The 13,279-nt window shown below is 34.9% G+C and overlaps 1 protein-coding gene across 1 annotated transcript; it reads right to left on the bottom strand.

Moving 5' to 3' along the window:
- Positions 1-222: 222 nt before the first annotated feature.
- On the bottom strand, positions 223-9,188 carry DCAF12 (DDB1 and CUL4 associated factor 12-like protein). Its single transcript, XM_090113093.1, has 10 exons — positions 8,771-9,188; positions 7,580-7,736; positions 6,159-6,311; positions 5,632-5,753; positions 5,289-5,388; positions 3,929-4,082; positions 2,635-2,792; positions 2,150-2,306; positions 1,383-1,480; positions 223-410 (listed from the first exon to the last, which is right to left on the bottom strand). Exons 1-10 carry the CDS (start codon positions 8,866-8,868, stop codon positions 258-260), a joined length of 1,350 nt encoding a protein of 449 aa, XP_089969219.1. The 5' UTR covers positions 8,869-9,188; the 3' UTR covers positions 223-257.
- Between the last annotated feature and the right edge of the window lie 4,091 nt (positions 9,189-13,279).

Genomic DNA, 13,279 nt, shown 5'->3' with positions numbered 1-13,279 from the left:
CTTCTGTATGCTTCCTCCTCCCCCTCTTCACGTACCCCCCCCATTGCCCGCGTATTTCCCAACGTGCGACCTTCCCATCTCTAAGCTTCCCCCCTCTGCCTCTTGAATTATAGAACCCCCTACTGCCAGATGCCCGTGTAGTTGCCCCCCCTACTGCCAGAGGCCCGTGTAGTTGCCCCCCCCCTAATGCCAGATGCCCGCGTAGTTGCCCCCCCTCCCCCTACTGCCAGATGCCCGCGTAGTTGCCCCCCCTCCCCCTACTGCCAGATGCCCGCGTAGTTGCCGACGAGCGGCGCGGGCAGCGGGCCGCCGGCGGTGAAGATGCGCGTGCCGCTGTCGTCGTAGCAGTGCGTGTATATCGCCGGCACGTACTTCACCTGGTTGAACCCCTCCGCCTCCTCGTCGGGGAACTGGCGCGTTTAATGTTGTATTGGTAGCAAGGTTTTTTTGGTAAAATTAACCCATTGACCACCGAGCGGCCCGATCGGGCCGCGACACAATAGATTTTCTATTGTGTCTGTGATTCAGGGACTGAGGGATTAAAAAAAAGACGGGTTGCACTCCGGGAGTGCCGGCAGAAGTGAAAACTTGATTATTAACGTTGAGCATGTTTGATATTTTGGAATGGTATCCGTCTTACGCTTTTTCGATCAGGTCACGTGTCCTGACGCGAGTTTAAGATTTTATACCCATTACAGAAAAAGTGCTCAACGCCGCTAAAGAAGTTTTCACTTCAAAAAAGTGATAAAAGACAAGCGGGATTCGAACCCGCGTGCTTCGCCTTAAGGAAACTTATTTTTTTTTAAAGAAAATATCAATTATATTTGCTGATCGCCTTAATAATAAAAGTTCGATCATGGTTGAGCGGAGTAGCAGGATTTGAACACGCAAGCTTGGCCTTAATGACACAAGCTCGTTCATGATTTCAGAGCGAGTAGCGGGAATGGAACCCGCGTGCTTCGCCTTAATGATAAGAGTTCGAACATGATTGAGCGGGATAGCGGGTATCGAACCCGCGTGCTTCGCCTTCATAAACTTTTTTTTACTTTATACAAATTTCGATATTGATTGAGCGGGGTAGCGGGAATCGAACCACACCCTTCGCCTTAATTTAGTGAAATTAGATAAAAATTGGCAGTTGTGAATTTATATGATAGCCGACGCCCGTGACTTTTTTCACTTAATAGGACATAGAACATTAAAAATTAATGATTTTCTATTGAATTTAATATGCACTTGAAAATCTGTTATTTTTTTGTAGAAAACAATTTATTTTTATTATTATGAGTAGTTTGTATGAAATTCTTTAACTATAAATCCAAGCGTTGGAAAAATAATAGAAAGCACAAAAAATAGTAATAATTCAATTAAAAAATACCTACCACGTAACCTCTGGAAGCTCTGAGTGTGACTGTTTTCGACGAATGAATGTTGCTCTCTAGATATTTGCCCGCCCTCAGGTCGTAGAACATTAACAAGCCTGAAAAATACGTTTCTTTAAACTTTAAAGGATGGGAAAATAAACACTTAGAAATATAATTATTAATAAATCGACACAAAAATTGCAAAAATAACAATAAGAACGTGATTATTTTTTTAATTAATTGTAAAAAAAATACGTCCGAAGCAAAACTCTGCCTTCGCGTGTTTTTGGCAGTCTTCCAATAAGCGATACAATAGTAATAATTTAATTTTCAATGAACGTTTTATACAACGCTACTGGGAAATTTTTGACAACATTATAATACGCGAATGTGTGAGTAAATTTTTTTATAGTACGTTGAACGATTTAAAACACACACATTCACACAAATTAAAAAATGAATAAAATTAAACTGAAGCTGAAAAATCTAAAGACGAGACGACGTTCAATATAGGATACGGTATTTTTTTTTTATTAATTTATTTGCCAAAAAAACATGATATACAATGTTAACAATTGAGTTTTCCAGCATGTTCAGCCGTTATTAACAGCATGCAAATTAAAATTATGTCAATTATAAATCAAATTTTCATTTATTATTTTCATTACTTATCATTACATTTCACAGTCTACAATTAATAAAGTCAAACAATCATAATTTTTTTTGCTAGATTTTTTTTATTGTTATGATTAACCAATAAGTTTAATAACTAGTCTGTTACTTACCCAAACCCGTGCCAATAGTGAGCATATCGCCTCTAAACGTGGCCGACCGGATGCCGCATCCATTGTATCTCGATGTGATCTTCTTAACTGATTGTAAAGTGCGACAGTCTAATAGCAGAGTGTAGGATTTGCAGCCGATCGCATAAATTCCGCTTTCCTGTAATTAAAAAAAAAAATTTAGGTTAGGATTTCGGTTTCAGATACCTCAAGTTAAATTGAAGTGCTGAAAATGCGAAAGGTAAATACTGATATCATGTATGTATGTATTTTATTCTATATAAAACGAATAGATAAATCTTTAAAAAAAATAAGTGGACAAAAAAAATTGTTTTCATACAAACATAGTCTAAAATTATAAAAAAATCCGACAAAATCGCCCTTTTTTTTGTCACAAAATTTTTTTTTGAACATTGCAAACTTTCATTTGAAAAATAATTGACGTTAACATAAAAAAAAAACCCCATGTTTTGTGTATATCAACTAACCTGTGTAGCCAAACACACTAGATCCTGGCACGACGGCAGCTTCCTTGACAGCGTCTGTCGGAACGTCGCCGCGTTGAACACGTGTATGTAGCCGTTGAGAGTGAGCGCTGCGATTTCACGCCACCGCTTGTTGAATGTTAGCGCGCGGACTTTTTGACCTGGAGATTTTTTTGTGAATTTATGGATTTTGTGTTTTATTACGCTGCAATTTTTTATACATTGTGTTCTAAAAATGTTGGCATGCTGTTCGAAAGAACTAAAGTAACTTAGGAGAAGTTTATTCATTAAAGAAAGGTTTAATAAAAGTACATATGTGTCGTCATATTTTCGTTGACTTGTTACGCGTGTGTGGGTGTGTTGCATTTACAAATGTGCGTGTGGAGCGAACTAATATGTGTGTGTAAGGTTGCGTGCAAGTGTGGGCAGTGTGCGCGTGCGACGTATGCGTGCAGTGTGTTACGTGTGTGCGTTAACATAGAGGAGCTCGCTTTGCGCGCGCGAGATAATGCGTGTGTTGAACATGTGTTAAGCTGTGTTGCGTGTGTCTGTTTTTAAGGGGCTGACAACACCAAATTGAAGTTATTTGAGCAGTTTTTTAAGAAAATATATATTTATTCTAGCCCATCAAAAAAAAATATGTTAATATTCATCATATTTCGAAGAACGTGGACGGACTCGATACATAATTGGACGAAATCGTCTCGATAGAAAATAATTGCAAAGATTGGTTTTAAAATCATCATTAAACGATTCTATGTCTTTATTTTTTTGACGTACGGGTCTGCAATTTAAAATACAAAGTCAACATATTCATACCTGAAACTGTAACGAGTCATATTTCGCATATGACCCACACTTTTCCTTAAATCACATATTTTCATATTGTTTTCTTCCTGGCCCCGCCAAGTAACAGTGATATTGCGCTCTCGTTTGCGCACACTGTCCAATTGTATGGGAGTAAAGGAGAGCGCAATCACTGTTAAATTTGCTCTTAACAGCCCCTTAATTCATGTGTAGCTGTGTTATAGTTATACATATTTGAGAGTGAGTTGATGTGTGATCTGTCGCCGTTGAAATGTAACATTGTTAGTTAGAATATCAAAGTATTAAATTTAATTAAAGTTTAGTGTAAATTTCTTGTATTTACAAGTAAAATGGAAGTACATTTGTAAAATGGAGCTACATCTGCCAACAAACTGTTTTACAGTTTGTATTATGATATTATGTATATGTGTCTTTGGTTCTGAAATGAAAAAAAAATAAAAAAAATGTATGTATGTCTGTGTGTACGTACCGGCGCGGCAGTCGCGTGCGGCGTGCGGCGCGATGTAGCGGTGCAGCGGCGCGAGCGGCGCCGGCTCGTCGGGCGGCGCGCGCCACAATGCAAGCCGCGAGTCACGCGACCCGGTCACTACGAACTCGTCGTCTAGCCAGCACATGTCCAGGATCTGGACGATACATTGAGGTATTATTATAGAGAGGACACCAACAAAATCTGTGCGACAAGCGCGGCGGGGCGGCTAGTGAGTCATACAATTTGCAAATATTCTGCCTATTATTACTTATAAATTAAAACCAATCAATGTAACAAATAAATATTGTTTATCTTATTATAAAAATATGAATAAACTTATCAATTAAAACCAATCAATGTAACAAAAAAAAATAGTTTGAGACGATTGACTCTAACTCGTGTTAGAAAAAGAGTAGTAGCGATGGCCTCTCTAGTACGTAGTAACATAGTAACTCAATGGGACGATATAAATATTTCTGTACTAGCTGTGCTACGCGGTTTTACCGACTCCGCTCCTGTTGGTCTTAGCGAGATAATATATAGCCTATAGCCTTCCTCGATAATTGGGGTATCTAACACCGAAAGAATGTTTCAAATCGGACCAGTAGTTCCCAAGATTAGCGCGTTCAAACAAACTACCCTTCAGCTTTATAATATAAGTATAGATTAGCGGTCCCCCATCCACGTTTGCTCACAAAATTAATTTTTTTCCCATTTGTGCAACATTTTATTTTACTGCTCCGCTCATATTAAGAAGCGCACCGAATAATTCATCTCAAAAATATTTTTCCATTTCTTATTTTTCAGAGCTTAGCTCGTTCTAACTAACAAATTCTTCAGCTTAAAATATCAATAAATATAATTCAGATGAATCAAACATGTCAGGCCTTTGACACGGGTAACATTACCCATTAAGCACTATAATTTGATTCGAGCAAAACTTTCACATGCATTATTATACAAAACAGTGATAATTACATTATTACTGCTCTAATTAGCTAAAGACACCGGTTTCAAGTCTTATAATAAACGACCCTACAACGAATTAAGAGTATTTGGGGTTCCACAAGGACATAAATATGGACCATTAGTATTCCTGATTTGTATAATTGATAAATTAATTGTTATTCAAAAAAATATAATCATCAATTGAAATATTCAATTGATGAGTATAATTAAATTATTAAAAATTGGTTTGGTGTTTTAAAATCGTCGTAATTCAGAGACAACGCTATCGCTTCGAATAGCAGTTTCTACAGAAATATAATAATAGATTTTTTACATTAAAATTTACAAAAATAATTATGATATCAAAGAACTATCCTGTTTTTATAAAATTGAATAATTATTATTGACTTACCCAGTCTTTATGCGCTTCTCCTACACACACAGGGTCAAGTGTTGGCAGACGGTAGATAGCCAACTCGCAAGAATTACGTGCGCCTGTTGCTAATAGTGTTCTGAAAAATAGGCAATGTCATACTTAACTAAATTATAAAAAAATAAAAAAAGGTATAATTTTTACCAAAATTATATATTTTGTCAACAAAAAAAAAATTTAATATGCTACTCCTGCTACGTTCGATTCATTGTTAAAATCATAGAATGACATACATAGGAGAAAGAAAACCCATATAAATTTACAAAACAATTCCAATCACCAAAAAACGGCCACAAACCGCCTCGCGTGTAAACAGCCTTACCTCGACGGGTTGATTTGCAACGCATGTATGCCCGTCTGGTGCTCCGCGCCCGGCCACGGCGCGCGCGACCGCAGTGTTGGGATCGCGTCCAGCGACCGGGAGCGCACGTCGTATACCATTAACTGTATAAATAATAAAAAAAAATGTTGTGTGGTTTTATGAAACCACACAACCACACAAATGTTGTGTGGTTTTTTTTGAGACGATGTAATAAAAGTTTCACTTTATTAAACATAAATATGGCGTAAATTACAAGTCATATATTTAAAAAAGGTACAGACGGAATTAGAGAATAAACAAAGTATAATGAACGAGAAATATAAATGTTGCCTAAATTGTTCGTAACGCAGAAGAAGAAACAAACTTAATTTGGAAAAAGCGAATCAACTGAAGTAACTACATTCTTGCAATTAATACATGTAGGTAATTTAAATTAGAAGGTGATGATTATGTACATAATCTAATTACAAGGTAAACAAGCTAAACATTGACCTGTAACATCACTAACACCCATTAAAAAGTCTCACCTTATTACACTTAGTGCCGAACACAATCTGTCTGTCGGAGAGCCACTGGGAACAGAACACCTTGTTCATGTTACCCAGGTTGACGGGGGTCTCGCGGTACATGTCGTGCGTGAGCATGTGCCGTGTCGCGTATGATGGGTCCACGGAACGAGGCTGAAAAAGTGAATGATAGTTTAAAATGAAACCTGTATAAAATGAGTGAATAGCAACTTTGATTTGAAAATTTAATTCTCTGTAAGAACAGAAAATTAAATTTGTAAATAGCATATTCTTCAACATTGTTTTATTTTCAAAATTCAAACATTGTTTGCATGTTTAGACAGAGATCAACTTATATGTGTTAAATGGAAGTTTTACTTCAACAATGCTTTATTTCAAAATTGTAACATCTTTTAGATGTTTAGACAGAGGTCAACTAATATGTGTTGAATTGTTAAATATTTAAATAATTGGTAGTTGGCCTGTATACTATTGTTTGCATTACATTATGCTTCATCATGAAAAGAACTAGTTCGGTAGGGAATTCACTTCCTAAATTTATATTTCAACAAATAGTTATATACCGGATTATAAAGGTTGTTTAACTATATTTTTTCCTCTATATAAGTCTAAAATATCATATAGGAAGCACATGGTTATTTTCTGTGTACTAGCTTTCCGCCCGCGGCTTCGCCCGCGTTTTCAAAGAAAAACCCCATAGTTCCCGTATGGCGTGCCCGTAGGTTTTCCGGGATAAAATCTATCTATCCCATGTGTTAATCCAAGTTACCCTCTATATGTGTGCTAAATTTCATTGTAATCGGTTCAGTAGTTTTTACGTGAAAGAGTAAAGACAAACATACATACACATCCATCCTCACATACTTAGGACTGTATATTTCATACTAGCTGTGCCCTGTGGTTTTACCCGCATTGTTCGGCTCCTATTGGTCTTAGCGTGATGATATATAGCCTATAGCCTTCCTCGATGAATGGGCTATCTAACACTAAAAGAAGTTTTCAAATCGGACCAGTAGTTCCTGAGATAAGCGCGTTCAAACAAACAAACAAACTCTTCAGCTTTATAATATTCGTATAGATGGGAATTAGTAAACATGTTTAACAAGCATAGTCTATTAAACTTATTTTTAAAAACAATTATTAAATAATTATTAGTACTTCACAAATGTTGATACTTGATAGGGCATGACAAAGTCAAAGTTTTCCAAAGGTCATCTTGATATTGATTTTTGATAACTTTGGGAATTGATAACAATATTATTATTACATACACAATTTTGCACTTCAATTTGATAATATTATATCATGATTACAATACATGATATATCATCACGCTACCACCAACAGGAGTGGAGCCACGGGGGTGAAACCGCGCGGAGCAGCTAGTGTATGATAATATCTTAGTATATTTAGTTACATACCTCGGGAGCCTGTATTTCCCTGGAGCGAACATAGTCCACAAAGTTATAGGACGTGGATAGGATCCTGTGCTGCTGAGCTGGTGTCTCCTCCTCGCTATCGCTATCTGAGTAACATACAAAGTCTTCCGGCTTTTCAGGCTTTCGTTGCTGCTCTAATCTACAACAAATAGTAGCGATGTATAGATAGGTTTGATTTAAGTAATCTTAATCTTAATACTATTATAAAGGCGAAAGTTTGTATGGATGTATGGATGTTTGTTACTCTTTCACGTAAAAACGACTGAACCGATTACAATGAAATTTAGCACACATATAGAGGGTAACTTGGATTAACACATAGGATAGGTTTTATCCCGGAAATCCCACGGGAACGGGAACTATGCGGGTTTACCTTTGAAAACGCGGGCGAAGCCGCAGGCGGAAATCTAGTTATTTAATAATTAAAATTTAAAAAGTCCTATAACTACTTCTAAAATATCAAACTTAAAATCTTTTAATATGTAAAGGTATTTATAATGTTCGTTTTATTTATTACTAGCTTTCCGCCTGCGGCTTCGCCCGCGTTTTCAAAAAAAAACCCGCATAGTTCCCGTTCCCGTGGGATTTCCGGGATAAAACCTAGCCTATGTCACTCAGAAATGATGTAGCTTTCCAACAGTGAAAGAATTTTTCAAATCTGCCAAGTAGTTTCGGAGCCTATTCAATTCATACAAACAAACAAACAAACAAAAAATCAAACCTTTCCTCTTTATAATATTTGTATAGAAAAGTACATACCAATTACCAATATAGCATTTCTAATCAAAAAATTAGAGACTGTAAGTATTATTGACTTTTTATGTAATCTATTGTGCCTATTTTTCTCTTATCTTATTTGTATTTCGCTAGTTTACCTTAGATAAATAATCCAATACCATGGCAACAGTTAATCAGTTTTTCTAATTTATTTGTAAATAAATAGAAAAGCCTTCTCATTATGTTATGTACAACAACTAAAATACGATCATAAAGGTTTATGCAGAAGTTTACATAAGTTAGTAAATAAACCAATAAACACTTTTGGCACTATAAAGTTTGCAATTAAAATAGGTCAAATTAATCTTTATAACAAAGATAAGTTTGGTAACTAAAATATGAGGTTACGTATTCGTGTCATTGATCTCGAGTGTTTCTTTATTTACATTTAATTACCTCAATGCCCTTGCCTTCGCTCTTCTCTCCTTAATTCTGCTAGGTATGTAACAAGAGGGATATCTCCCCTCGATGGCACGTCTCACCGTCTGCGCCATTTTTAAATAACACTAAAAAATAAACTAAAATACACTAAGTTTACACACGATCAACTCGTCACTTTCTTTTTGTTCTGTTGTACATGGATCCATAGTGAGGTTGCGACGACATGTTTCATTATTGCGATCGAGTTCTACAATTTTAACACGTTGCACTTTCCCAAACCAGTCCGCGCTATTGATAACACATATCGATGGATATTTAACGAGTACAAAATGTTAAATTATAAAACTGAGCCCTGATTTATTGAGCTTCAAAAGTTAATGAGATGACGGTGACGGAATATAAATTGTCAAGTCAACTCAATTTGTCAATAATGTCTAAAGTCTAAACATTGAAAAAAAGTACAGCTATGTCATTTGCAAACCGGTAAAACCGGTCTTTAAAATATAGTTCAATGCAAAATAAAATATATTATGAAAATCAAATTAAGAAAATTAGTTAATAATAGTGAATTGTTTAATCTGTGAATATCATTAGGACCGAGCATTAGGACAAGTTAAAGTTGCTCTAAATACCTACTTATTGTCGAAATAGATATAGCGCCATCTATGCTTGAACAATGGTAATATTATAATTTTCATTTTAAAGTAATTTTACAAGATGTCGCTACATTCTGCGCGCGCTGTATATAAAATTATAAATTAAAATTGAAATATTAGTTTATCTAGTTATTAATGATAGAGTAAATAAGTACTTAATAGAGTTTATTATAGTTTTGCGACAAGTTTGTCAATAAGATATTTGTGAAGCTCGGGAGGCGGCCCGCGGCCGGCGGGCGCAGGCCGAACGGGTTTTTAGAAGCATGGATGTTAAAGGCTTTCTCAATATACTTACCTAGGCCGAATACGGGAATGATGCCAAAATTATTGGTAAGTAAGTAGGTAGTTAATTAATATATTTTTTTTCGAGATGTTACTTTCAGGCTTCAGTTTTTTTGCTAATTTAATATATTTTTATCTTAAAAAAGACAAAAACTTTACAACGCATTTCATATTATAGCCAACTAGTCAACTACTATCTACCCTAACAATTATGATTAATTTTATTTCAAATACAGGTGTAGGAATATTGAATTTGTTTACTGTTAAATTTTACGTAGGTACACGTTTACGATAATAATATAATACACGAAACAAAACATCCTACTAAAGCAAATGAAACCACCAAAAGAATTACTTTTTCGTATATTTCAATTGCCTAAGCCCAAGCATTAGAAGACAAAAATTAATTGCGCCGAAGAAAGAGGAAATTTGGGTCGTCTCGGCGTCAAATAAACGCTTCAGTCTGTTTCCATTATTACAGTTCCTTTGTTAGAAACACTGGGTATAATAGCTTGTTACTGAAGTTATTTATGAGTAGAATTACGACGTGTCGTAATTGTAATATAATAATTAACGGGAAAAAGGATTGTTTTTTAAGTAAATATATAGTCTTAACTAGCTGTGCCCGCGACTTCGTCCGCGTGGAATAGTGACTGCATAGTAGTTACTACTTAACACACAATTATTGAGTAAACACGTCTTGAAACACGTACTATCATATACAACTAAATTATAAGTACTTACACATTATTATAAAGTTAAGAAATAAAATAAATAATAACACAAAAGAACTGTTAGTAAAATTTATTACTAAACTGAGCTAGGTATAAAACTTAGGTACAGAAGAGTTCAAAATTTCCAGGATGTGGTTATTCTCCCGCTCCCATATTCCTTCTACTTTCACAGACGTTCAACTTTTCCCTTTCACCCCTAGTAAATGGCAGAACCGATTTTGATCTAAACCATGTCTATTGTCTAATCATACCTATATATTATGTACATGTCATATCCTTTCGTTTGGTACTACATTTGGATTATTTATCCCCACTATCACCCCTAAGGTGCCCTATATGTAATAAACAGATTAACCAATTTTGATAAAACATGACTAATTGTAATTCACACGTCATTTGATATGCCGCTTGATTATATTATTTGACCACATTCGATTATTCATTCCCACTTTTACCGATATAAATCAATAAATGGATGAACCAATTTTGATAAAATATGTCTTATTGTACTTTACACGTCATGTCTTTCATTAGATACGTCACTTGAGTATATTTGATAAAATTCATTTATTTATTCCCACTTTTACCCCTATATCAAATAAATGGATGAACCGATTTTGATAAAATTTGACTAATTGTTTCTGACATGTCGTCTATTTTCATTTGATATATCACTTGGGTATAACCTACATTAACAACCTACATTAACAACTAACATTCGTTTTTTTCATTCCCACTTATCCCTATATAATATAATAAACAACTAATGTAACAAAAAAACGCATCTAATTGGTATTACCTACCCGTTAGCGAGCTACGGTGGCACAGATAGACACGCAATACACACATATCGGACATAACACCCCTCTTTTTGCGTCGGGGGTTAAAAATAATACCTACGACATAATTTCAAACACCTTTTATATAGAAAATTTACCTAGAAGTAACCATAATGCTTCATATTTGTGCAGGTTTTAAACTTATGAGCAAAAATCTAAATAAACCTTCCTAAATCTCTAATAAACGGTCCTTTGACCCCCCCTACTACCCCCTCAGCATAACCACCCCCCCCCACGCTTGGGGACTTTCGATATGATCATCTGGACATGTCAAGGAATAACTTTAGCGTATAATTTACGTAATAAAGTAATTCATGTATTAGAATGCCTTAGCAAATGTTCGCTGTGATTACTTAAATGGTCATAACTTTTTTATTTATGAACCGATTGACATGAAATAAACACTAAATGTTAAATGAAGCTTACCACAATATATTAGTGAAAACCGCATCTAAATCGGATAAGCCGTTTCTGAGATTAGCGTGTTCAAACATACAGACAAACAGACAAACAGACAAACAGACAAACAGACAAACAGACAAAAATTTTTTTAACAACAGTTTTGGGTTTGGGATCGATTTAGTAATAACCCCTGCAAATTTTTTTTTACATATTTTCATTGTACAGACACCACTTTTCTAGAATTTTATTATATGTATTGATGATTGATTGATGATGATGATGATTATATTATTATGCTAAAGAGCGGTACTATTTTTTTTCAGTTCAGACTTATATTTAAAATAAAGTAAGTACCGATCTACATTACATTTTCAGAGTGACTATAGGCTTGACATGGAAAATATGTTTTTATTTAACTCCTGTCAAACCAGGATAATCTAAAAACTTAAATCATTAAAAAAATCTCGATTCATTTTTGTCAGACATTCAAGCAACAAGTCTGAGAGAGTGAGAATGTATTGTTTCAGTCAAATTGAACGGTTCCCGTGCGTTGTTCAATTTCGATTTATATTCAAATTGTGAATTTGAATATCGATGCAATTGCGATATATTTTATAGCTTTTTTTAAGTCGGTTAGGATTATCTTTTGTTAATTGGTCCTTACCATGTGATATTATCTATTATTTGTAGCTGTTAAAATTACAGCAAATGGTTTTGAATAGTGTAGATAAGGAAATGACAAACGATGGAAAAAAATGGGTTTAAACACGGCTCATTTATTACGATTAAGACGTATTTAGTAATATTTAGGTTGTTAATTCCAATGTCCATTATCGAATGTGAATACAACAAAGTATTTCTGGAACGTTCTCTGCAATAGTTCAATTGAAAATGCATTGAATTTATAGGTACCATTATAACGTTGAAGATTTTGCACATTAAAGTGCAGTAAGTGTATTTGAAAGTTTATGAAAGTCTTTGATATCTTAAGATTTTGAAAAATATGAGATCTTTCTCTTCCTTTAACTGTTCCTACTAGTTTACCGTCTATTGTGTGTATGTTTATTCAATTGTACCTCCCGAATAGTTGTACTTACAGATCACTGAAACATAAGGTTGTACATCAGAATATTTTTCCACAATTTAAAAGTATTTTTATTATTTGTACCTCAGCTTTGTAACGACGTTCGGCAAATAAAGACAATTTGAATTTGAATTTGCAATTTTCTTTATATTTTATCAAGACGATAATAAACACTAGCATATTGTAATACTGTGCTAGCACAAGGCTTTCCAAAATCGGCCCTACTATCACAAAATATATCTTATATATAAAAATGAATCGCAAAATGTGTTGGTAAGCGCATTACTCGAGATCGGCTGAACCGATTTCGATAATTCTTTTTTTATTATATTCCTTGAAGTACGAGGATGGTTCTTATGTAGAGAAAACGTAAACATGTACCACGGGCGAAGCCGGGGCGGACCGCTAGTATCACATAAATAAAAATTCCATTACTTAATTAAACTCAAACAAATGTGTATAGTATCCAACTATGCAAGCTAACTCCGAGATTGTGCATTCATCTTGCTTCAAGATTATGTAAATTT

Source organism: Colias eurytheme, chromosome 19 (assembly GCF_061535395.1).
Source record: "Colias eurytheme isolate Ceu_HAF_F1 chromosome 19, ilColEury1 Martin Lab GWU primary, whole genome shotgun sequence".
NCBI classification, from domain to species: Eukaryota; Metazoa; Arthropoda; class Insecta; order Lepidoptera; family Pieridae; genus Colias; species Colias eurytheme.
Note: the sequence above shows the minus strand (reverse complement) of the source record. Positions and strands in the feature narration are given on the sequence as shown.

Bases quoted from the DNA above. Each gene is read 5' to 3' on its own strand.
- DCAF12 (XM_090113093.1), bottom strand. From the start codon at position 8,868: ATGGCGCAGACGGTGAGACGTGCCATCGAGGGGAGATATCCCTCTTGT. The intron at 5,389-5,631 runs GTAAGGCTGTTT...CCTATTTTTCAG, and splicing joins TTGCAAATCAACCCGTCGAG to AACACTATTAGCAACAGGCG. The intron at 1,481-2,149 runs GTAAGTAACAGA...CGTATTTTTCAG, and splicing joins CACTATTGGCACGGGTTTGG to GCTTGTTAATGTTCTACGAC.